The sequence below is a fragment of the Thamnophis elegans genome, chromosome 1 (assembly GCF_009769535.1).
Source record: "Thamnophis elegans isolate rThaEle1 chromosome 1, rThaEle1.pri, whole genome shotgun sequence".
In the NCBI taxonomy this organism is placed as follows: Eukaryota; Metazoa; Chordata; class Lepidosauria; order Squamata; family Colubridae; genus Thamnophis; species Thamnophis elegans.
The window spans coordinates 168,626,224-168,652,900 of NC_045541.1; the positions used below are offsets into that span (position 1 = coordinate 168,626,224).

Sequence of the window (26,677 nt, forward strand, 5' to 3'; positions counted from 1 at the left end):
TGGTGGGCAACAACTTTGTTCTTTGGGAACTAATAGTCCGATGTCATGCTATTTTATCTCCTTATTTAAAATACGAAGCGTGAGTGGATGGATTTAACAAAAGCAACTCATTTGATAAAAATGGAAAGGAGCTGTCAGCTGACAGCTATGACTGTCACTGAGTGTTGCATCTTATGATTTATGATGGTTGCATTTTATGATTATAATCATGATTTATCACGTTGCTTGTATGTAGGATGAAAGCTTATGCACCGGAGATAAATTCCTTCTGTGTCCAAATCACACTTGGGCAATAAAGATTTTTTTCTGTGTAAAAAGAAAAGGCTTGGCGAATGGGTGCAAAGAAGAGAATATAAGAGAAGTGAAGTTCCTGAGAGACTAAGAGAAAATGGTTGAAAGGAGGAAAGAAGGAAAAGGATTTACTAGTAGAATAGAATGAAATGTGGTAAATATAACCAATGGTATATAGCTAATATGATGTGAGGGAAATAGATTAATACTATTAATTGTAGATAATTAACTAAGTGAAATGTTTACTATATAAAATTGGATTTGAGGATATATGATAAGAGAGTAAAAAAAGAATAATAGATTGAAATGATATGTTAAACTTGATTAACTTGGGGAGGCAATAAAGGTATTGTTTATATATTAAGAAGAAATTAAAATTAAGCTGGAAAACATGGAAAGAAAATAAGATGACTGAAATGTGAAATGAAAATATGATGTAAAATGGCATGATTTGATATACGGCTGGCATGCTTATTTGATATATGACAAGAAGGTGGATAAGACTTTCAAAAGTCATATAATAAGGAATGCTTTATTGCGTGTCTGGAAAAAATATCAACGTAAATTAAATGATAAGATACCTATGTGAGCAATTCCCAGACATGCAATAGAGAACATAAATATAGCACAAAAACAGGATGTAACCACATACAGACAGCTTCTTACTATAGAAAGAGGTGTATTGCAGCTAGAACCCTTGAATGTACTAAAAGAGGAAAAGGTAATCCAAACATGGTTTCAATATGGACAGTTACAGGCCAGATGGAAAAAAGATCAGAAAATTGGTATTACGCAAGACGTAGACAATCTACTAAAACAAATTAGGGATCAAGGTCAAATGCATATAAAAAGGTTATACAATGTATTAATAGAAATGGATTCTGAAACAGAATTAGTTAAAGACTGTATGATAAAGTGAGCACAAAATTTTGAAGAACCAATAATGCTGGACACATGGGAAAAGATATGGATAAGAAATGTAAAATTCACGCGAGCCCGAAACCTGAGAACTTCTACAAGATGTTTTACAGATGGCACTTAGATCCTAAAAAATTGGCTTGCATGTATCCAAATTTACAACCTAAATGCTGGAGATGTGATTGTGTTGATGCTACATATTACCATATATGGTGGACTTGCAAAAAGGTTAAAGCATTTTGGATAAAAATATGGTGGATTATGCAAAATATTTTTAAAAAGAGGATAAAGTTTACCCCTCACTTATTTTTGTTAGGCATAACTACTGATTGTACTGTTATCGAGACTAATTTGATTTTGAACCTAACAATGGCAGAAATAGCAATAGCAGTTAGACTTATATACCGCTTCATAGGGCTTTCAGCCCTCTCTAAGCAGTTTACAGAGTCATCATATCGCCCCCACAGTCTGGGTCCTCAGTTCACCCACCTCGGAAGGATGGAAGGCTGAGTCAATCTTGAGCCGGTGAGATTAGAACCGCTGAACTGCAAATAACAGTCAGCTGAAGTGGCCTGCAGTACTGCACCCTAACCACTGCGCCACCTCGGCAAGACTGTTGGTGGCGCAATACTGGAAGAAGGAAGATTTGCCTACTATTCAAGAATGGACATTAAAAGTAACAAACTTAGCAGAGATGGCTAAAATATCAGCATATCTTAAGGATCACTCAGACGAGAAATATAAACTGGAGTGGAGAAGATGGATTGATTATATTCAAAATAAATATGGGACTAAGAAACACCAGATAGCCTATGATTGAAGAAGCAAGGAATGACATAATTTGTTTAGAGTTAGCTTAACAAAAGAGGAGTTAAAGTACAAGTGAAGGATGATGCTAAAGTTTTTTTTAGTTTACTTTAGAGTATGATTGTTAAAGATTTATACCCTGTATTTGCTCTGGGAAGTCGGGAGGGGGGAGGTTGGGGGGGAGACGGGTTCGGGTGGGGGAGGGAAGGTAAATATTTGTAAAAGCTTTTTAAATTTTCAATTAAAAAAAAGAAAATATGATGTAAAATGAACTATGCATAACAGAAGATGTAAAGGGGGAAAACCCGGACAACACTTCGTTTATAAAAGAAGTTAAATATGTAATTAAAAAATAAAAAACCTTGTTTAAAAAAAATTTCTGTGTACATACAAACAAGGTAATAATCAGGTACATACAAACATACGCACAACATGCACATACAAGCAACAAGTATACATACAAACAACTAGGTAATAGAACCATTAAGACACCAATAGGAGAAGGGAGTAGAAAAGATGAGAAGGATAATAACAACACAGCCTCGCGAGTCCTTGATGAACACTGGCTATTTTGAAGAGCCTTTGAAGAGCTCTCATTGGCCCCGGCCTCAATTCTCAACCAACCCACGCGTTTGGAAGTCATGACGTATTTCATCGCAAGCGGGCGGGGCGGGGGAAAAGAATAAAGAATCTGGCCTATCCCGAGAGAGAGGGGAAGCCTCTCTTCTCCAATCAGCGCCTGGAGAGCCAAGCTGCTTTAGCATAGTGGTACAGCTGGGCGGGGGAAGGGGAGGAGGCGGAGGCGGCGCTTCTGCTGGTGAAAGGGACGAGAAAGAGGAAAAAAAAAAAGCAGGAGGACCAGGAAAGTTTTGGGAGTCAATATTGTGAATGGTTGCGATAAGAGGGAGCGGGGAGATCAGCCATAGCAAAGGGGAGGCGGGCGGGGGTGGGATGTGGGGCTACGCAAGGTGGGAGATTCAGGAAGAATCTATGAACTTATTTGGGGAGATCCTGGGAGGGAAAGAGGGGGGGCGGTCTAGCTTCCTCTTTTCCCATCCTCCTCGCTCTCCATTTACCCAAGAGCGTTGATGTTTGTTATAATTTAATGGTGTCTTCCCTCCACCTATTGTGATTTTCCCAGGTTCTGTGTCTAGATTAGAGCAGCTTCACCCAGCACGCTTTTCAAAAGTCCCGGATTGCAAAACCCATAAAGCTCCGGCCAGCATGGCCGTTTGGAGCTCTTCTAACAATCCTTAAGAATCCCAATGTTTTCAGGAAGTCTTCCCCACAAAAAGCCCAAGGGCAACAACTGCCCCATTAGCGATTGTACAATGCCTTTTAAAATGGAGATTCTCTTTTACCCGTGTCACCTAATGGATCCGGTGCGGGCTTTCTCCCCTACTGCTGTCCAAAAAATTTAGTTATAGTGTTGTTTCTGAAGTTGTGTATTTCAGCAGTCAGCCTTTGCCTTTTGAACAATGCATCCCAGAAAATTCTGCATAACAGGGGGCACCAACCTTTCGGGCTTCAGGGACCACTAAATTCATAATTTTAAATCCTGGGGACCACTAATATGAATTTAAAAAAAAAAGATAAATAGCATTTAGTGCAATATAAAAAAATGCAAATAATTTTTTTGCCGACCACCAACATTTTCTTACGGACCAGCAGTCGGTGATCACTGCTGTATAGTGAGTGAGGTGGGATTGAGAGGCGGCATCTGCTCCATCTATTTGATTTTGGCTCTGTAGGATTTTCTAATAATATAGAATGTCAACAATATGAATGGAGCACCAGTTAACACCTTTGTTCAAGGTGGAGATTGATTCTCCATATGCCACAATGGCCATGTTTGCGTAATACAGACTGACCACACAAATGTGTTAGGTAAATTTAAGCCATGTGGGTTAATGGTACAGTGTCTCATATAAATTCAGAAAACTGCATTGAGAAAACCGTATTTCTGTTTATTGCAAGCATATTGTATGAACAAAGCAGAGGTGTTTATTTATTCATCTTGGTGTATCTTCCAAATTTGGAATGTCCTTTCCCAGGTCACTAATTATCTTTACAGACAGAGACTGGGAACCTGTAACCCTGCAGATGTCATGTAGCCATCTGCACTAGCCACAGGATCAACTGCATTCGGAGGATCATAAATTCCCTATCATTCATCTAAGATTATTGGGGGGGGGGGCTTCTCAGTCCAAAATATTGAGCTACAGTGTTTCTCAGCCTTGGCAATTTTAAGATGTGTGGGCTTCAACTCTCAGAATTGCCCATTCAGCAAACTGACGGGAGAATTCTGGGAGTTGAAGTCCACAGATATTAAAGTTCCCAAGGTTGAAGCACACTCAAATTACTGCATGGGGACTAATCCCAATTCACTATTTGGCAGTTAGCTTACTATATAATTACATTTCTCCCCTAATTCTCATTGACCATGCCGGCTGGGAATGATGGGAGTAGCCATCCAGCAGAGCTGAAGAACTTTGAGGAAGAATGTAGCAAGAGCCATTCCATTAGTTAACCTAAGATGGCCATTATTATATTCCAGAGGAGACTTTCTCTTGTGGTTTCCCCTTCCTGTTCTATTGAATTTTTCAGGTTGGAAACTTTTGGGCATAACATAAATTGGTCTTGCAGGGACTTTACCTCTTAATCTATGCCAGAGGTCTTCAAAGTTGGCTATTTTAAGACTTGTGGACTTCAACTCCCAGAATTCTTCAGCCAGCCAGCATAGCTGACTGAAGAATTCTGGGAGTTGAAGTCCACAAGTCTTAAAGTTGCCAAGTTTGGGGACCCTTGGTCTATGCAGATGAAGTCTCTCTTACAGGGTCAGCTTACTTATGAAAAGTATGATGTTTTGTCTTCTTTGCAAGCCCTGAGGGATTCAGAAAGAGTTCAGAGATACAAAGAGCCGTTTAATCTCCTGTGTAAATTATTTCCTGCCCAAGATAATTGCAATTTACACTAATTTTCACATGTCCTTTTTTAGGTCCCTTCATTTAAGTGGAACATTTATGGTTTTTTTGAATTCAAGAAAAAGAAATGTCGCAGAGCTCCAAGCAGCAATCTACTGGACTCTTGTAAGTGACACTTTTAATTTTGGAGAGAAGGGGTTTTGGATTGTGTGAGAGACAGACAGTCTGTATGGTTGGTCTACATAGGATCTTCCTCAAAAATCTAACTTGTATCTAAAACTTTCCCTACACCTGTTTTGAATTGTCACAAATGCTGTTAAATATTTAAACACTCAAATCGTGAAATCCTGCATCTTGAGTACATGCAAAACCTCCTTTTCTTGGCCAGTTTCTAAAATCCCATTCAGACGCCTCTTTCATTTTTGAAATTTACCAGTCCTGGCTATATTTGCATGGCACTGTCCCACACATAGGTTTGTTTATCTACATATTAATATCCTATTTATATTTTCTACAACTCCAGGAGGTGTACATCTTTCTCTTACCTCCTTCCCCCCCTCACAACAATCCTGTAAGGTGGCTTAGACTGAGAGAGAAGGACCGGTCTAAAGTGACCCAGCCAGCTTTCATGTTTAAGGGAGAACTAGAACTCAGAGTCTCTTGGTTTTTATACTTGCACTTTACCAATTTCATTGTATTTATTTTGTACAATAACGTACAATAAAGGCTATATATGCCAATTACATCAAACTAGCTTATTAACCTATCACATGAACAAGCTACCGTATTTTTTGGCATATAAGACGCTCCGGAGTATAAGATGCACCATAGTTTTTGGGTAGGAAAATAATAAGAAGAAAAATTCTGCCTCTGCCTACCAGCATCCATGGTATTCAGCTGACACATGGTAACAAGGTCAGCCAATGAATAGGCATAGCAACTAAGTCAGCCAATGAGGGCTATTTGGATTCTGAAATTTGCTGTGTAAGCAACAAGGAGACAGGAGAACTGAAAGTGAAACTACTTGTGTTTTGCTTGTATTTACTGCTACCTTGGAAAACCTGCTTTTGGTAATGTACTGTATATTATTATTATTTTGAATCCTGCTGAATCAGTTATTGCGCTTTCTGAATGTGATTGCTGCTGCAAACTCTGACCAGCCAGGTCAGCTTCAGTGCTTATTGCAGCCTGATTCAGTGCAACGGATTGGCGGGTGGATGGGACTGCCAGAATACCCCCAATCAGCTGTTCCAGGCTGCAGGCATTGCCACAGACCATCGCTGCCTCCATGCCTCACGTTTTTGGCCTGTGGTGAAAGTAGGTGGGGCTATATTTGGTGTATAAGACGCACCCAAATTTTCACTCTCTTTTTGGAGGGAAAAAGGTGTTTCTTATACTCTGAAAAATACGGTACATCTTAGAGGATGCTTCCTGTTGGTTCTTCCTCTTTGCATCAACAAGGAAGCAAATTAGACATGTAACTTACACTAATGACTGAACCCAAACTTGAATTTTTTGTGTGTGTCCAGATAAGGCAGGATCATTTCTTTATTAAACAAATTTATACAGTGGCCCAACTCACACATTTGTATTTGTATTTATTATACTTGCATGCCGCCCTATTCCCAGGGGGGACTCAGGGCGGCGAACAAACACATGGGGAAGGGGGCAATACCAAAACAAACGAGACAAACAGGATACAAAGACAAATTAAAAACTACACAACAATCAACAATTCGAGTGGGGCTGGGAATTCATCAGCCCCAGGCCTGCCGGAACAGCCAGGTCTTGACGGCTTTGCGGAAAGCCTGAAGGGTGGTGAGGGTCCGAATCTCCACGGGGAGATCGTTCCAGAGGGCCGGAGCAGCCACAGAAAAGGCCCTCCCCCGGGGGGGTCGACAGTCGACATTGGCTAGCTGATGGTATCCGGAGGAGGCCTAATCTGTGGGATCTGATTGGTCGAAGGGAGGTAATTGGCGGTAATAGATGACTCCAGTACCATTTTAAACTTGCATGTGGGTTGCTTATTATCTCAGCGGTGTAGGTTGAATAAAACGTGCATTCTGTCTCTTTACTTTCTGAAGTGAATGAGTAGAGCAAATGAGTTGTGTGTATTTGCAAACTTGTTTCTATAGTGGTTTAATAGTTTTGCTACAATTCTTAACTGAAAACAAATTGGACAGGCCCAGTGAGTCATTGTATTAAAACAGTCTTTTCAACTAGGAGGACTTGTTTGTCATTTAATGCTGGGAATCATTTTATGTATTTAACTTTAAATATAATATTTTGTTTAAAGATTTCAAAACTAATCAAAAGTCTGATTATGTTTCATAGGGCTATTTTTACTAAACAAATACTCCTACACCTTATGTTTCTCTTCTGTTCTCATTGATTTATTTAACTCTTTAGCTATGTCCCTAAATCTGTTTTAGTTTTGATGGTAGATTGGAATGTTTGGAAGTTCTCCATTGCTATCGTGGAAATCTTTGTTTGTAACTTTGGATTACAGGAATGCTGCAAGTAAAACTCAACATGGGAACTTCCTAGTAGCTATTAAGCAGGAGAAAGGCGAGGCCCCTCGGTTAATTGGGGAGAAGCCCCATGGCGAAGAGGAGGTGAGCCCCCTGGTGCGTCCATATAAACATACTTTTGATTTTGATTTTTAAAAAAACCTAGCTCACCTGAGAAGGGAAATGCCCTTAGTAAATCAGAGAAAGAGAGAGACAGAGAGAGGGGGAGGGAGGGAGACAGAGAGGGAGAGATAGAGACAGATAGAGAGAGACAGACAGACATAGACTTGTTGATTTTAAGCTCCTTGGGGCTGAGAAAAATTGCTGCAAAACTGATTTTCCTGAAGTGGATCACTAGACTCCTAAACAACCTAAAGAACTATCTAGTTAAAAAAAAGTCAACCAAAAGAACAACATGCAAACAAAAACAATAAAACACCCCAGGAGCAAAACAAAGTAAAATTTAATTTCTGTGTATTGTTTAATGGACTGCTAAATTGGTCACCCACCCACCCCACCTAGTCACATGACCATCTAACCACGCCCCTCCCGGTCCGCCAACCCCACCCCAACAGTCTGAGGGACCGTGAATTGGCCCCGTTTAAAAAGTTTGAAGACCTCTGGTTTATAACATTTTGAAAATATCAAAATAGTGATGGCCAGATTTTGCTTACAAAAAGTTTAAGCCGTGAATTTGGTGATTCTTAGATCACTCAGCCCAGTGACTACTTCAGCCAGAGCTCTATTTGTACTTCATACTACTAAGAGAGGTCAGACCTCATTGTATTTGTATGAGAAGTCACCAGAAACATTGTAGCAGAAATATTGACTGAACTGGGAGTTTTAAACATCGAGAAAAAAAATTAGCAAACAGCTTCTACATTGTTGCAAAGAAAGCTACATGGACGAAATTACTAGGAGTCTAGCTCAACTTGCATAAATGACTTTAACTTTTTGATAGATTAATTATGCTTTCTTGAGTGGCATGGTAGCCTAGTGGTGAAGATGCTTGCCTTCAACTCAGAAGGTTGAGAGTTCAATCCTAGGCATGGCAGATGTTTCTTGCCTTGCAAAGAAAAAAATACCTGCTGGGAACCCCATATAGGTGTTAGGAAGGGCATCCGGCCAGTAAACGCTCAACTCCATCCAATTGCATCAGCTCTACTGCACTCCATCCTTTCAAGGATGTCTCTAGATTTCTGAGGACTAAAAACGTTCAGTTTAAGAGTGTAGCCAGAGATTCCACGTATTGTCAGGGTTCCAAATAGCATCCAAAAGTAAATCAGAGTCCAAGGCAAAGTATTGATCAAAGTTTCAATTTATTAAGAGAGCCATGTTGGCACATCTGGGAAAACCTAAATCTGAAAGCTTCCTGGTTTTCCTCACCTAGTTGAAAGTTCAAGATCTTGCCCCCACACTCACAAGTCCATCGCATGGTCCAATCTCCCACTGCCATGCTGGCAGTTCCACCCATCCAGTTCTGGTCAGGTGCAGAGGTGCAGAGACAAAGGATGACCTTGGCTTTCTAGAAAGAATGTTGTTATGGCTACATAGTCTGTGACTCCTTACAATTCCCCCTTCCCATTTTCCCACAATAGAAAATGCATAGCAGAATAATAGAAAGTGTGGCAAGCCAAAGACTCAAAAGAAAAGATGGCTGCAGGCCTGACACATATATTGAATCCCACAACCAGGATGGCAGTTCATGATTTTTTTCTTTCGCTTGTGTGGGATTGCCATAGATGCGTGGTGACAACCCTGAACCCTGGCCTCCAGAAATGCCAGGAGTGACAGAGCAGAGTGACCCAAACTTTTTTTTTTGTTTCCGCCGTGGGCAGCCGGTGAAAAAGCGGGGCTGGCCGAAAGGCAAGAAGAGGAAGAAAATCCTTCCGAATGGACCGAAGGCCCCCGTCACTGGCTACGTCCGCTTTCTGAATGAACGACGGGAGCAAATTCGCATGCAGCGTCCGGATTTGCCCTTCCCTGAGATCACAAAAATGTTGGGAGCAGAATGGAGTAAACTACCGCCCACAGAAAAGCAGGTGAGGGAACATGGAAATATCTAAGCGTTTTTTTTCCTCCCCGAAACAAAGTTTCACATTTTTTATTACATGTTTAAAATTCTTTTCTAAACAGAGTGTTGTCCAGTTTCTCCCTTTAACATTTTCACATATACATAATTCATTTTGCGTTATATTTCCAGTTCCCATTTTAGCTGTATTATTTTCTTCCCATATTTCCCAACTTTTACTTTATTTATTTATTTATTTATTTATTTATTTATATATGTATGTATGTATGTATGTATGTATGTATGTATGTATGTATTTGTGCTGATAAATAAATAAAGGGAGACTAGTATAGATCTATTTCAAGCTATTTAGCTCTCATCAGCTAGCCATACCCTTACTGGGATTTGAAAATGTAATACAACAAAATGTAACAAAAAGGCAACAGTAAAAATATTGGGTTTCTGCCTGGATGGTCTTTTATGACGAGCCAAAGGACAGAGAATGGAAGTAGTGATCTTCCTCCCATATTACCATGATTAACATTGAAAAATGTAAGGTTTTCTGAAGCCAGCAAAAATACTGCCTGTGATTGTTGGGCACAAATAAGTGTCAAATCTTACTTCCAAGTTCCCTCAGCTTATAATCGATCCCTAAGCACCCCTTCAAATTTACAATGGACAACTCCCCCCCCTCCCAAGATACAACTTGGATTCAAAGTTAGTTCCTATGTCCCCTGCCTGCCCCTTCCACCCGGACCATATGATTGCATTCTTTTTAGGTAACCAGCCTTCATTTATGAGAATTTGCAGAAGTCTTCTCTAACACCAAAGTTCAATAACATCAATACTTTCCTGTTGTACTTCTTCAAAATCTGAAGCCAGTTGCCAGTTACAGGTAGCCTTCGAATTATGCCACAATTGAGCTCAATATTTCCATTGCTAAACAAGACAGTTAGGTGAATTTTGCCCCATTTAATGTCCTTCCTTACCATAGTCATTAAGTGAATTACTGCAATTCGTAACACGGTTGTTAAGTGAATCTGGCTTCCCCATTGCTTGTCAGAAGGTCACAAAAGGGGATCACATGGACCCAGGACACTGCAACGGTCATAAATATAGGCCGGCTGCCAAGCATCTGAATTTTTATCACAGGACTCCTGGGATACTGCAACGGTTGTAAGTGCGAAAAATGTCATCATAAGTCGCTTTTCTCAGTCCTGTTGTAATTTCAAACAGTCACCAAACAATTATAACTCGAGGACTACCCACATTGGCATATTATGAGCTTCTAAGATTATAAGCATGTTTTAATAAGCATGGGATAAAAAGTCTGTAGAGATTCTCAGTCGTCGGTTCCACCACAAATCCGCGAAGCCCTTATCCGCGGAGACATAAGCGCGAAGACTAATTCGTGCCGTTCAAAGCGCTAAGGAAAAACGCGACCCTACCGCGATGACATAATCGCGGAGGGCAAATCCGCGCATTCCCAAGCACTCAGTACCCTAAACCTAACCCTAAACCTAACCCTAAAACAAACCCCTAAACCTAATCCTAACCCTTACCTTAATGGAAATCGGCTTTCTGCCGCGGCGCCATTTTAAAGTGCCATTCTGTTGCCGCACTGTTGTCGCGGCGGTGATGACGCGCAATGATGACGTCGCGGCTTTAGCAACGTGCTTATGTCTCCGCGGATAAGGGCTTCGCGGTTTTGTCGTGCCACGCAGTCGTCCAGGTCATGTTTGTCCTAAATGTGCTTTTTCAGGAAGCAGCTGGACTTTCTTGTTTTTTCTTTGAAGAGGTTTCGCTTCTCATCCAAGAAGCTTCCTCAGCTCTGACAGGATAGTGGGGAATGGAAGGATTTATATTCCTTGCAGACAGCTGGTAAAAAAAAAACCTCCAATTGCTTCAACACCCTCTAAAAGGATGCAAATGACCAGCTGTCTGCAAGGAGTATAAATCCTTCCATTCCCCACTATCCTGTCAGAGCTGAAGAAGATTCTTGGATGAGAAGGGAAACGTCTTCAAAGAAAAAAAAACAAGAGAGTCCAGTTGCCTCCTGAAAAAAGCACCTTTGAGACACATGATAAAGAGAGATGGAGTTTGTGGATTGGGTCAGTCGTAACTTTTCCTATGTTTTCAGCGCTATCTGGATGAGGCTGAACGGGAGAAGCAGCAATACATGAAGGAGCTGAGGGAGTACCAGCAATCTGAAGCTTACAAGCTCTGTGCTGAGAAGATGCAAGAGAAGAAAATTAAAAAAGGTCAGTTTTGCAATTACCGTATATACTCGAGTATAGGTCGATCCGAATATAAGCCGAGGCACCTAATTTTACCACAAAAAACTGGAAAAGTTATTGACTCGAGTATAAGCCTAGGGTGGGAAATGCAGCAGCTACCGGTAAATTTCAAAAATAAAAATAGATACCAATAATGTTTTTGAATATTTATTTCAAAGAAAAACAGTAAACTAGCTCTGTAAGTGGAAAAGAGGGTCAATAAAAACAATATGGTATCAACAATAACTTTAAAAGTACAAAAACCTTAGCTCATTCAGCAACCAAGCTAAAACACGAGTTAAAATCCTTCAAAACTCATAGGCTCATAATATACATTCTACCAGTGTCCTGCCTGTGCCCATTGAATATACAGCCTGTCCTGTGTCCATTAATTACAGCCTGCCATTGCCCATTGAATAACATATACAGCCTGCCTGTGCCCATTAAATATACAGTAGCCATTGTAAAAATTTGCTCTGGATAACAAATTATTATCACACAATACCGGTGTATTCAATGAAATACTTCACTCACCTCATCTCCATGCAGTTTAAATTCATCTCCCTGGAACACTAAGTTCTCTTTTTATTTGCTAAACTGTTGGACTCCTACAGTAGCATGCAGCTTCATTTTCAGACTTTGCTCTATTGAATGATGCCAAATAAAACTTAAAAAAGAGGAGATTTCTGCAAAGTTTGTCCAAATGTATGCATGTACAACATACCTGTGTTAAAAATTCTTCTCTGACACACACACACACACACACACACACACACACACACACACACACACACACACACACTTATTTCTTGGTTATCCCAAAGGGCCACAAAAGCATCCCATTGCCACTGTTGCTTTCAGCATGTTACATTCCACCATGGATATCTTTAAAGAAAGAATTTGAAACTAATAAAGGATGTGCTGTCCAATTTCTTAAATGAATTATATTTGGTGTAAATAAAATGAACCCTGAAACAATTACGTTGGCCATTGATGTGTTTGACCCTTCCCTTGGGCTCAGCTTGGTCATCTCCTACAGCTATCAGTCTTTTGCATACGTGGATACCAAAAGAACAGTTTACAGATAATCCTTATTTAGTGAACATAACTGGGACTAGTATCTTGGTCATTAAATGGTTGTTAAATGAAACTGTGACTGGGCTGAGGATCCTATTCAGTTTTCCTTTGCTTTACAGGTCTTTTTCACCATCATTATAGCTGCAAACAAAACAATCACTAAACAAGGCAGCAGATACAAGGGGGTAATTCAGTCCACCTCATCCCTTTGTAAAACACCCCCCACCCCCAGCCGCTCTGTGAAACACCCCCCACCCCCAGCCGCTCCTCAGCCCCACCCGTTCCCAGACACCTGATGAGTCAGCACTACTTTCCCAGATGGGGACAGCGCACCCAACGCTTAGGTAGTCCGAGAAGAAGCGGGGAAGGGCCCCACTTCTTCTTCTTTCCACCCCACCTCCGCAGAAGGAAAACTCAAAGCATCACGGCGATCCCGGGAAAAAGAGGCGAGCCGGGGAGCGGCGGCATTTCTCTCTCTCTCCCTCTCTTTGCCGCGACCTGCTGCCGGCGGGCAACAAGGACGGCCACCCACGCCGCAGATCCACGTCCAGCAGGGAGGAGGAGGAGGGAAACCCACCCACCTGTCAGCCACGGGAGAAAGGAAGTCGGCGAGCGGAGGAAAAGACGGGGGAAAAGGAAGCTCGGCGGGTGAAATGCGGTCCCCGCCAGGATCTCACCTCGCCCTCTTAGCCTCCCCACCCTTGACACACATGCACGCACACGCACCCTCCGCCTAGCCCACCAGAACATTCCCGGGTGGGAACAGCCGGGGGTGGGGGGAAGAGAGAGAGAGAGAGACGCGATCGCGTTCCCGGCAGTCCAGAGCAGGAGGCGCTTTTTTCCAAAAATAAACACCGTGGATCATCTATCTCAGTGTTTCTCCACCTTGGAGACTTGAAAGTGTGTGGACTTCAACTCCCAGAATTCTGGGAGTTGAAGTCCACATATTTTCAAGTCTTCAAGGTGGAGAAACACTGATCTATCTAATTAATATAATTAGTTATAATTAGTTGGGAGGGAAAAGCGCTTGGTGCAAAGAAGGACTTTCTTTCAACCAGCGGAACCCCCTGGCGCAATCGGGCTGCGATTGGCGGCCGTCCTTGCTACAATCCGCGCCGAGCTCTGATGAGGGGGAAATTAGATTCCGGCTGATGCGGCAGGGGCTGCGCTGGTGGGGACGGGTGGAGGGGATGGGACTTGGAGTCCTACCATCTTGGCGAGTGGGGAGTCTCATCCCACCCCGCCCCGCCCGTCCCCGCCAGCGCAGCCAGGCTGCGATCGGCGGCCATCCTTGCTACAATCCGCGCCGCCCGCCTCATCAATGGGGTAAAGTCCTTACGTCCAGCTCTGATGCGGGCGTAAGGAAAGTCCTCTCTTTCCCCCTCATCAGAACACAAGCCCGGGAAGCGAGTGGAAGTTCTCTGCGCAACTGAAACGGAAGCCACGGCAGGAGAGTGAGGCTGCTGCCGGCCATTTCACCTCGCGCAGAGAACTTCCACTGGGTCCCGAAATGGAGGAGAAAAAGGGGCGCCCCTTTTTCTCCTCCATTTGGGCAAATTTTCCCCTGACTCGAGTATAAGCCGAGGCAGCTTTTTTCAGCCCAAAAAGTGGGCTGAAAAACTCGGCCTATACTCGAGTATATACGGTACATTTGATACTTGAAAATCCAGCATAGAGGAATTGCACAAAGTTGTCTCTGAGGGATTCTCCATTATTGTATTTCTTCCTCATATTGTTGTTCTAAAGCAGGGGTGTCAAACTCAAGACCCACAGGCCAGATTTGACCCACAGGGTGCTTAGATCTCGCCAGTGGAGCCGTCCTGGAAGCACCAAAGAACCGGCTGATGGTGCCTCTGCCAGCTAAAACGGAGCCCTGGAGGGCTGTGCGCAGCGCTCCCAGGCTCTGTTTTCTGCTGCGATGGCCTCCTGCAGCTCTCTGCCAGCAAATATTGGAGGACTGCAGGATGTCGAGCTGGCCATGCTGACCCCGGCCACAACTACTCAGCCCCCAGACGTCAAACACAACCCTGATATGGCCCTCAATGAAATCAAATTTCAGACCCCTGTTCCCAAGGGAGAAGTTTTGTAATGCCCAGCCTCCCCTCTTCATTCAAGGAAGTAACGACTCTTGAAACGTAACATTTCAAAAGAAACCTTTTCTCGAAAAAGGAGTGATAGCAGGGCAAAAGCAAAGCAGGATCTGGGGTCCTTAAGGAGCGTGACCCGTCAAAACTGCGGAGGACAAAAGCGCGCTCGACGAAAGCGCGCATTTGACATCATCACAGCGCGATGAAAAAAATTAAAAATTGAAATAAAAATAAAATTAAAGCAAGCCGATTCACATAAAGGTAAGGGTTAGGGTTAGGGTAAGGGTTAGGTTAAGGGTTAGGGTTAGGTTTAGAGCGTTAGGGTTACGTTTAGCGTTAGGTTAAGGGTTAACGTTAGGTTTAGGGTTAGGTTAAGGGTTACGTTTAGGGTTAGATTTAGGGTTAGGTTAAGGGTTACGTTTAGGGTTAGATTTAGGGTTAGGTTAAGGGTTACGTTTAGGGTTAGATTTAGGGTTAGGTTTAGGATTAGGGTTAGGATTAGGGTTAGGTTTGGGGGGGTTAGGGTAAGGTTTTCACTTTATTTTTACATTTTTCGATCACAGCGCAATGTTTTTGTCGCACTGTGATGACGTCAAATGCGCGCTTTCGTCGAGCGCGATTTTGTCCTCCGCGGTTTTGTGGTGGAACCCTTAAGGAGTCCTTAATACGAGAAGAATAAAGGAAATTAGAGTCCCCTCCCAACAGTCCAATGTGGATTCAGCCAAATCGCAGCTGTGAAGATGTTATTGTAACGGATGCTCTGAGAAAGCGATAAGAAGACTTTCTCAGGGTTGTTTCCTGAGCGATGCAATCCACGTGGCCCGCCCTCCCCTCATTCCCCAATAGGTGAGAAAATGCCAGGCCTCTTAGGCAGCAGGCTAGAAGTTATAAAGTAATTAATTGCATGGTACAGGATATATAGGAAACAAGTGTAAAGGAAATATAGCCCCTCCTTCTTCCCCTGAAGAATGGCAGATTCATGGATCTGACACATTTAGCTTTTCATTCAGTAATGTATGTATGCAACATAGTAATTAATGGACTCCCAAGAAAGGCTTCTTAACTTTGCAGTACCATTTGTGGCTACATATTTTTATGTATTTAAATACATTTCTTTTCTGAAAAGAGATGTGTAGGCTTTACCAGCCTCTCGAAGATCTCTATGGCAGGGGTCCCAAAGCCCCGGTCCATGGATTGGCACCAGGCCATGATGGCATGTCAGAAACCAGGCCATGCAAAAAAGCAAAGCCCCATCCGTGGGATGCAGGCAGTGTGCAAAACCATGCCTCCTCCAGGCCACAGAAAAACCTCTCCACAGAACCAGTCCCTGGTGCCCAAAAGGTTGGGTGCCACTGGTCTATGGCACAAAAAAGATTACCCTGTTTTCCTGAAAATAAGACCTAACTGGAAAATAAGCCCTAGTATGATTTTCCAGGATGCCCGTAATCTAAGCCCTACCCCCAAAATAATCCCCAGTTAAAGTTGACAGCCAGGTGGATGCATTTACTGTATTATTCAGAGTATAAGACGCATCTTTTTCCCCCCTAAAAGAGGATGGAAATTTGGGTGTGTCTTTTACACTGAATGTAGCCCCACCCACCGGCCCCAGCCCTTTGGCCTCTGCCTCCCAGCAATTTACTCCCTTGCAGCAAACGGATATTGCATATTCCCATCCCTCCCCTCTGCTTGAAAGCCCTAGGAGGGATTTAATTCAGATCATGACTGGATTATCCGCTCTGATGAACTAATTTTTTTTCTTTTAAAAAAATATTATTTTAGAGGACGCTGGTGCTGGAACTGTGAACACATTGCTCAATGGATACAAGGTAATTTGTCCTAGTGTATGGGGTGCCCTCAGATTTTGCTTTTAGGAATTTCAAAGCTATGATTATAGCAATAGCAGTAGACTTATATACCGCTTCATAGGGCTTTCAGCCCTCTCTAAGCGGTTTACAGAGAGTCAGCATATTGCCCCCAACAATCTGGGTCCTCATTTTACCCACCTCAGAAGGATGCTGTGACTTCTCAACTATAAGAAGAATCATAGATATAAGCTTTCTTTTAACCCCTGTTAGTTTTGTCCTGAAGCGTTGATGCACATTACCATATTTTTCGGAGTATAAGACACACCTTTTTTCCCTCAAAAAAGAGGCTGTAAATCTGGGTGCATCTTATACACTGAATACAGCATTTTTTGCCTCCTGAAACTCCCCTTCACAAAAATGGCCGTGCATAGCTTTTAGAAGGCTTTCAGAGAGCTCCTGAAGGGCAGAAATGAGCGAAAAACAGACCGTTCCCCCCCCCAAGCCCCCAGCAGCACTTTATAAGCTTCCTAAAGACTATCCATGCCCATTTTTTGACAAAAAACGGGCCCGTTTTCATGAAAAACAGGCTGTTTTTTGCTCATTTTTGCCCACCTCCCCACCCCCAAGGAGCACTCTACAAGTCTCCTAAGGGCTATTCATGCCATTAAAAAAAAAAAACAGGCCCATTTTTTATGGAAAATGGGCCATTTTTGGGAGGTTTGTAGAGTGCAAAAACTTTTTTTTTAAAGATTTTCCTCTTCAAAACCTTGTTGCGTCTTATACTCCGGTGCGTCTTATACTCTGAAAAAATGGGTAATGTATAGTGTAGTAGCTCCATTGCAATACCCAACCTTTCATTGCTAATTCTGAAAAAGAAAGGGTGTGATCTTCTAAGGCTCTATGGAAATATTGTGCGTTCCCACATTTTCAGTGTTTCCATGCCAAGCCGTGACAAATATGTAATCTTTTAAAGTTATTAACACTTTTTGGCTAGCTTTCTTATCTACCTTTTCTTGCAGGTTGGAGAAAGTGGCAGCGATGGCTTCTCAACATTTGATGTCCCTATTTTTACAGAGGAATTCTTAGACCAGAACAAAGGTACAAATGAAGCAGCTGTTGAAATGTAGTCAGTATTAAGATAGGATGGTTTCCTTTATGGAAACTGGGGCATACCAAATAGCATTTCTTCCCACTGCCCCGTCTTCCAAAAGTCACAAGCAGCGTCTGGAATCCCAATCTTAGCTCTGATAGGAATGAAATTATTGGACTGAGTGAGTGTACATGTATAATAATAGCAATAGCAATAGCAGTTAGACTTATATACCGCTTCATAGGGCTTTCAGCCCTCTCTAAGCGGTTTACAGAGTCAGCATATCGCCCCCAACAACAATCCGGGTCCTCATTTCACCCACCTTGGAAGGATGGAAGGCTGAGTCAACCTTGAGCCGGTGAGATTAGAACCGCTGAACTGCAGATAACAGTCAGCTGAAGTGGCCTGCAGTACTGCACCCTAACCACTGCGCCACCTTGGCTCTCTATAAGAGGGGATGCTGCCTTTCCTATTTCTTTAGATACACCAGAGATATTTTACAAAGAGGTTTTGACAGACAGTGAAGATAGGTTTGAAACTAAAGATGCCCAAATTTTCTAGGAAAGTTGTGGTTTTAGTAAAACGTTAGTTGACTTGAGGAAGGAGAAGCAGCTCGGCTTAAAATGGCTAGAAAATCTGGATTTGAGCTTTTTTGCCTTTAGTTGCGATGGAAGAAAGATTGCATCATTAATCACTGAAAGAGTGGAAATCTTTAATACTAGAGATGGATATTGGCACAGAAGAACTATTCTAAAGCAAGGTGCTTTTTAAAGAGGCAACAAGACTTTCCAGTTTTTCTTGTAAATCCTTCAATTCCCCACCATCCAGTCAGCTGAAGAAGCTTTTTGGATGAGAAGCGAAACATCTTCAAAGAAAAAAGAAAAGAAAAACCAGACAGTCCAGCTGCCTCTTGAAAAAGCACCTTTGGGACAACCATGACCTGGATGATGGAGAATCTCCATAGATATTTATTCTAAAGGAAATGACTAGATTAACAGTCTTTATCTTCAGTTAACAACAGTTTATTAAATCACAGCTGGTTCAGTTCACAAATTGTGCTAAATCATAAAAGGAACAGTACCTTTGTTCCTAGTGCAAGCTTTTTCTGGCAATTATAAGGTAAAGGTAAAGATTTCCCTTGCACATATGTGCTAGTCGTTCCTGACTCTAGGAGGCAGTGCTCATCTCCGTTTCAAAGCCGAAGAGCCGGCGCTGTCCAAAGATGTCTCCGTGGTCATGTGACTGGCATGACTAAATGCCTAAGGCACATGGAACACTGTTACCTTTCCACCAAAGGTGGTTCCTATTTTTCTACTTGCATTTTATACCTGCTTTTGAACTGCTAGGTTGGCAGAAGCTGGGACAAGTAACGGGAGCTCACTCTGTTAGGTAGCACTAGGGGTTCGAACTATCGAACTGCTGACCTTTCTGATTGACAAGCTCAGCGTCTTAGCCATAGAGCGACCCTTCCTGGGAATTATAGAAGATAAACAGTGAACGGTTCAAATTACATAGATAAACCCAACTGGATACATTTATTCAAGTCCATTAGAATTGAGTCTACTTTTTGCTAGGACATTATGGAAGACAAATAGACTGTCCAGAAAACTGACTTCTCTCTGGGGCCCCTAAAAATCCCCAACCAACACAGTCAAAGTCTGGGAGTTCTGAGAGCTGTAACTAACACATCTGCAAAGTGTCAAATTGGAGAAGGTTATAGTAAGCAATTGCCTATTTTTATCATGGACTGAAAACAGAAGTTGAAGAATCCAGCAGTAGGATTGTGATCCGTGGTTTCCCTTTCCTTTTAAATTCCGGTCCTCCTGTTTTCCCTTTCTCTTTGCTGGAGCAGCCCGGGAAGCAGAACTGCGGAGACTGCGTAAGATGAACACGGAGTTCGAGGAACAGAACGCCATCCTGCAGAAGCACACAGAGAGCATGAGCTGTGCCAAGGAGCGCCTAGAGCAGGAGCTTGCACTGGAGGAGAGGCAGACCATGGCATTGCAGCAACAGCTCCAGACGGTGCGCCAAGCTCTGACAGCCAGTTTTGCCAGCCTTCCTATACCAGGTACGGGAGAGTTTCCGTTTGACTGCGCTTCCTGTTTCCAACTTAGGAGACGCGGAAATCTGCATGCTTTGCAATACTTGTGTGTAGCAGTCAGGTATTGGGTATGTCTAGTCTGATGAAAAGAAGGACTGGGGTGACATGATAGCAGTGTTCCAATATCTCAGGGGTTGCCACAAAGAAGAGGGAGTCAAGCGATTCTCCAAAGCACCTGAGGTCAGAACAAGAAGCAATGGGTGGAAACTAACCAAGGAGAGAAACAACCTAAAACCATATGGAACCATATGGATCAGTTGATATTTAATTACTTATTAAATCCCTAATTTCTTCACAACAATCTTAAAAGCGGAAGGTTCCAAGCAAGTTTCGACAATCCAGCTTTGTTCACACAATATCTTTCCACAGATCCAGTGGAAAGCGTGGTTGATTTTTGAACAGAATAACAGGGTTGGAAGGGACCTTAGAGGTCTTCTAGTCCAACCCCCGCTCAAGCAGGAGAACGTGTACGATTCTGGACAAATGGATGCCCAATTTCTTCCTTAAAAACTCAAGTGATTGATATCCCAAAAGTGCTTTTTCAAAGGGCAACTGGACTTTGTTTTCACCTTGAAGGCATTTTGCTTCTCATCCAGTTCTGAAGCTTCTTGGATGAGAAGGGGACTGGAGACTAAAACATATGAAGAACCGTTGCAGGAACTGGGTATGTCTAGTTTAGTAGAAAGAAGGACTAAGGGAGACATGATAGCAGTCTTCCAATATCTCAGGGGTTGCCACAAAGAAGAGGGAGTCAAACTATTTTCCAAGGCACCTGAGGGTAGAACAAGAAGCAATGGGTGGAAACTAACCAAGGAGAGAAGCAACTTAGAACTGAGGAGAAATTTCCTGACAGTTAGAACAATTAATCAGTGGAACAACTTGCCTCCAGAAATTGTAAATGTTCCAACACTGGAAGTTTTAAAGAAGATGTTGCATAACCATTTGTCTGAAGTGGTGTAGGGTTTCCTGCCTAAGCTGGGTGCTGGACTAAAAGACCCCCAAGGTCCCTTCCAACTCTGTTATTCTGTAAATCTGTTAGCAGTGCATTGATCATGACAGTGTCACAAGCAAAACACTGCCCCATTCTCAATCTCAGGTTTCACTTTGTTACAAATGCAAGAGCGTTAAGGTGCTTGTATTTACCAGAAGGCTTGGGCAAACTCTTCAGGGTCCTTCCAGGAGGTCTGTGCCTGGGTAGATAAACACTTCTATCATAGAAACGTTAACAGTTGGGAAAGACCTTTGATTTCATCTAGTCCATCCCCTTCTTCAGTAAGAGGAATTGACAAATCACCATTTTATTTTATTTTATTTTATTGCACTTATATGCCGCCCTATTCCCGGAGGGACTCAGGGCGGCTAACAAATCAAAGGGAGGGAATACAAACAAGGGGAAAAACGATAAACAAGCAACTACAAAAGAATTTAAAAACAATCAACAGCCACACAATTCGAGCGGGGACGGGGAACTCGTCAGCCCCAGGCCTGTCGGAACAGCCAGGTTTTAAGGGCTTTGCGGAAGGCCTGAAGGCTGGTGAGGGTCCGAATCTCCACGGGGGAGCTCGTTCCAAAGGGCCGGAGCAGCCACAGAGAAGGCCCTCCTCCAGGTGGTAGCCAATCGGCATTGGCCGGTAGATGGGATTCAGCCTCTGTTTGAAGACTTCCACCAAGATTATTGCTGAAAGAAAAACCACTTTAGGTTTGGATTTAGACAGGCCTATTACTTACACAGTGGTACCTCAAGACTCAACTGATTTGAAACCCATTGGGTTTGGTATTCGATGCATTTTGACATGAAAATTTTGCCCCGGGACTCATTGTTTGTTTGGCACAAGCTATAATGTGTTCGTGTTGGCTACCTTGTGACTCACTACATTATTCCTTGTGGAAAAATTTGTTTGCTACTCATCATTTTTTGCATTCATTGCACCTCCAGTACCAATTAATGATGAGTAACGAGGTACCTCAGTACTTAGGTTGTTGTTGTGGCTCGCCAGCAGAGATGGTGGAAGACTCAGACAGTGAGGAGGTTGAGGAGGATAGTCCTGGGGTCTGGGGAAGGCTCTGATGAGGGCTCTGTGTCGGAGGCAGAGAGGAGGCCAGGGCTATCAGCTGCCTTCGGAGTCAGACATCAGTGAGGCAGACGAACAACTGGAGCCTGTTCCCAGTGTGCGCATGTGCAGAGTTGCCAGACGAAGGGAACAGCTAAGGAACAAGGGTCAACTTGGGAGTAAAGCCACAGGGGGATGGTGAATGGCCCCTCCCATAGGGAATAAAAGAGGAGTGAAAGGGGAGAGGTGTTTGCAGGAGACAATTAGTTCATTCCTGCATTCTTGCCAAGTATTGCGGCATCTGAAAAGATATCAGCCTGGCCACACTCCAAGCCTGATAAAGGTCGGTTAATTGTGAACTATCTTGAAAGACTGTGGGCTGGGACTTTGCTGCAGAGGAATTCACTGTAAATTAAATAAAAGGGGTTTATCAGGACGAGGACTCAGCTTTGTGCTGCGGAGGAAGCCTAGGTCAGAACAGTTGTAGACCAAGATAAATGAATGCTATTGTGCTGCAGATGGAGAAAAAGCAGGGGTGACTTACTAGAGTAGCGGCTCCCAACTTTTAAGGCACCAGGCACAGGTTCTGTGGAGAGAGGTTTTTCCATGAATTGATTGGGGGGGGGAGCGTGGTTTTGCATGCTGCCTGCATCCCGCGGATGGGACTTCGTTTGCATGGCCTGATTGCCAGCATCCCAAGGACCAGTGCCAGTCCACAGACCAAGGGCTGGGAACCCCTGTACTCGGGTGGGTTTCTCGCTCCGTTCCAACCGGTTTGGTTGGAACGGGGCCGGCGGCATCCTCGCGCACGCATGCATACTAGCGTCTGTGAGATGCTCCAGCTGCTCCTGGAGGATTGCGCAGGCACTGTATGCGTCCTGCGCATGCGTGGAAGCGCAGAACTTGTCAAAACCGGGTAAGGAGCGCGGGCGCGCGGGTGGGCCCTTCGCCGTTCCCGGAAGTTACTTACTTCCGGGTTCGCCGACCAACCGGTTCGCAGGGACCGCCGCGAACCGGTTGAAACCCACCCCTGCCTGTACTAGAGCAACTTGCAACCTTCCCAACTGGCTTCCCAATTGCGGTTGCTTGTTGGGAAGCCTTCAGAAAAAAACTGCAAATCATAACAATGTGACCAATTGTGGAACCTCCCTGTGAGGTTACAAGCACAGGCCAGGGGCCTGAGTGCCCAGATAACAATCACATGGCTGCGACAGCTGAAACATTAATGACATGTCAGTCATATGTCTGCTTTTTCAGGGCTGCCGAACTGGAATAAATGGATGAAAGCTGAAGGCTACTGAAAAAGGGCAATAGGAAATTGGGGAGGGGAGGGAATAGATGCCAGCGGCAGATGCAAACCAGGTTTGTAGGAGGGCTACAAGCATTTCTGGGATATAAGTTTGACTGGAAAACTGTAAGGGGGGGGGCAAAGCAAATTTATGCATTGTCATCACTCTGAATCAGGTCAACGTGTTCTGTGGCCATGCAGAAGGAATACAAAATACATTATTGAGAAAACATTCCAAACAGCATGTTTTACTTTGTTAAAAATGCAAGTGTTTAACTCTTGGTTGTCTTAAAAGATACGATTTCCAGGATTCAGAGGGTGAGGTTTGGTTCTCTGCTACCTTCAGAGTAGCCAACACAATGTTAATTAAGAGGGGATGCTTATTGGTACTGTTAATGGGATGCTTTCCAACAGGCACCGGTGAGACCCCCACAATGAACACACTTGATTTCTACATGGCAAAGCTTCACAGCACCATTGAGAGCAATCCTATACAGCACGAAAGGCTGGTTGTCCGAGTCAAGGAGATTTTGTCCCGTGTTGCCAAGTAAGCATGAACACGTACTTCTGTAATAGAGGGACTCCTCGACTTATGCCCGTAATGGAACCTGCCCATTAACGGTCATAATCCTGCGACCGATCCAATTTTGCCTTTTTAGCGGGGGAGTGTTTGGTGGTAGTTAAACGAGTCACCATCATTATGAAGTCAATCCGAAGTCATTAAGCGAACACCCTGGTTGTTAATAGAATTTATTGTTCACTATGGGACATATTTGCCCAAAACTGAAAGTAAACACGAGTTTTCTGCAAAAAAAGAGTAAAGTGTGGTCACATGACCCCAGAGTATTGCGAATGGCCATAAATACAAGTCAGTTATTGAGCACCCGAAACACAGTCACATGACTGCGGGGGGGGGGGGGACATCCATCAGAACTTTGGAACTGATTTGTAAGTACATTTTTGGAGGTCTGACGTAACTTCAAAAGGTTACCATCAATTGGTTGTAAGTCAAGGACTACACGTAAGCAGGGATGGTATAGAACAGGGGTGTCGAACTCAAGGCCCGCAGGCCGGATCCAGCCCATAGGGTGCTTAAATCTAGCTATTGGAATACCAAAGGACCAGCCTGCAATGCCTGTGGCAGCCGAAACAGGGCACTTGGGGGCAGTGCGCAACACACACACACACCCCGCGCGCCCTGTTTTGGCCAGCAAAGTGCTGTAGGAGATGTAGGAGCCAAGGTGGCACAGTGGTTAAATGCAGCACTGCAGGCTACTGCTAGATCAGCAGTTCAGCGGTTCAAATCTCACCGGCTCAGGGTTGACTCAGCCTTCCATCCTTCCGAGGTAGGTAAAATGAGGACCCAGATTGTTGGGGGCAATATGCTGACTCTCTGTAAACCGCTTAGAGAGGGCTGAAAGCCCTATGAAGCGGTATATAAGTCTACTGCTATTGCTATGTCCTTTCCCCCACCTCCCCCGACTGGCCCAATGCTGATCCGGCCTTCAAAGAAATCTAGTTTGACACCCCTGGTATAGAAGCCAACTGTGAGGCTGATGCCCAGAAGTAACAATGTTTGCCAGGAAGGCCTGCCCACTTCTGATCCAAACACTACACATCTCTGCCTTGAATTATCTACACATCTCTGCCTTGAATTATCCAGGTTTTGGAAAGCACCTGGTCAGGGGTCAGCAACCTTAAACACTCAAAAGAGCCACAAAGGTCCTAACCAGAAGCCCCCTGTTCAATTCTGGAGCCAACTGGAAGTCCAGTTCCCCCACCATAGAGGGGGGGAGTGCGTCCGTTTTCCTCTGCTAACCGGAAGTCCGGTTCCCCCACCATAGAGTTTCCTCCTAGCATGGCATCCTTTTTCCTCTGTCCTAACTGAAAGCCCTATCAATTGTGGAGCCGAGTGGTGACAGGGAGCCACAGCAGAGGGATGAAAGAGCCACATGCGGCTCCAGAGCTGCGGGTTGCTGACCCCTGCCCTAGACCTTTCCTCCTGTCTCCTTAAAGGAGCCTGAGATCTTTTGTCCCCAAAGCAGGTGAGTTACACTGTCGGCTTCACTTCAGCCGTGTGCTCTTGTGTAAGAGAAAGATATAAATCGAGAATGTGTGGCGTGTTCTTTTGCACGCTTACTCGAAAGCAGTGTTTCTCAACCTTGGCAACTTGACAATGGGTGGGCTTCAACTCCCAGCATAGCTGGCTAGGGAATTCCGGGAATTGAAGTCCACCCATTGTCAAGTTGGCAAGTTTAAAAAACATTGCTCTAAAAAGTCTTTTGCTTTGCCTAAGCTGCCATTGAGCGAAGAGGAATTGTCTTTGAGTTGCCTATAAAATATATGATAGTTAATCTATATAAATAACATTTTTACAAATAGTTTTATACGATCCTACAGAGCCACATTACTAGCTGTCCTGGGCTACATGCAGTTCGTAGGTTGGACATGGCAGCTCGAAAGCAAATTTATGGAAGTTCATTTGCTAGTTTGGTGTGCGAACTGAAAAGAAACAAAGCTAGCTGCCTATTGGAACTAAAATGAGGATTGCATTGGATTTATGAGTTGTTTAGTGTTGTCATTTCCAAGGCATCAAATGTAATTGTCGTAAACAGACAATTGAGCATGTGGGTAACCTTTGTTTCTCTCCTTAGTGAGCATTTGTAAGCAACTGGGACACAACTTGAAAATATCTCAACTACAGCCTGCCAGATTGATGGAATACACTGCTGAACGCTGCTCCGGACGCAGCTGCCTTTTTATGTAGCAGATCTTCTCCAGTGCCTCCTCTCTTCAAAGAGCCTTAAGTTGCCTTTTCCGCTCCTGAAATGTGTAGGAAAACCTCTTTTCTTTCTCAGCTTTGTCCTCTCTTGGCTCCTTCTGAAGTTGCGGGCAGGACAGTAGATGGTAGAATGACAGAAAATCAGTGAGACTTGTCCACGATTGCTGGGTTCTGGAACTCTTTGTTTTCTGCTCCAGAGAACAGATTTCCAGGCTAATTTATCCACAGAAATGAGGATTGCAGCCACTGGGATATCTGGCTGACTATTGTGGCTATTAACAGGTCATACAGGAATCTCAAAAGCCGATCCAGGGAGATCAAGATTTATAAGCAGATATTGGAATGGTTACAAGATGATCAATAAGCATTTTTGACTCCCAGTTAATTAACAATAGCAGCTACACAATGCCTCCTCTAACTCTAAATTGTACTACTGAGATTACGAAAGAATAGGGTTGTGTGAGAGGCCTTTAAACTCAAATGCTGATCATTGATCCTTCTTTAATTTTCAACAAATAGCTTTCAATTGGTGGATAGAGAAAAAGCAGAATAGGCCCAAGTCTAAAAACTTCCCTTCCCTCTGATAAGAGGTACAAATAAGCAGATAATTTAATTGAATTCATTCCACTATTTTTTTTTAATCAGAGCAAAACATGCAA

The 26,677-nt window shown here is 43.5% G+C and overlaps 1 protein-coding gene across 2 annotated transcripts; it reads left to right on the forward strand.

Moving 5' to 3' along the window:
* Positions 1-2,813: 2,813 nt before the first annotated feature.
* Positions 2,814-26,560, forward strand: HMG20B (high mobility group 20B). Of its 2 annotated transcripts, none has more exons than XM_032211457.1 (10): positions 2,814-2,878; positions 5,015-5,105; positions 7,450-7,567; positions 9,289-9,492; positions 11,602-11,722; positions 16,681-16,727; positions 17,726-17,804; positions 19,649-19,864; positions 23,651-23,783; positions 25,891-26,560. In XM_032211457.1, exons 2-10 carry the CDS (start codon positions 5,068-5,070, stop codon positions 25,901-25,903), a joined length of 969 nt encoding a protein of 322 aa, XP_032067348.1. In that variant the 5' UTR covers positions 2,814-2,878; positions 5,015-5,067; the 3' UTR covers positions 25,904-26,560. The 2 variants fall into 2 exon arrangements, with proteins under 2 accessions (XP_032067348.1, XP_032068125.1); XM_032212234.1 differs by having other exon boundaries at positions 7,450-7,555.
* Positions 26,561-26,677: the final 117 nt, after the last annotated feature.

Excerpts from the sequence above, each read along its gene's own strand:
- HMG20B (XM_032211457.1), top strand. The coding sequence starts at position 5,068 with ATGTCGCAGAGCTCCAAGCAGCAATCTACTGGACTCTT. Across the intron at positions 11,723-16,680 it reads AGAGAAGAAAATTAAAAAAG|AGGACGCTGGTGCTGGAACT; the intron begins GTCAGTTTTGCA and ends ATATTATTTTAG. Across the intron at positions 16,728-17,725 it reads CATTGCTCAATGGATACAAG|GTTGGAGAAAGTGGCAGCGA; the intron begins GTAATTTGTCCT and ends CTTTTCTTGCAG.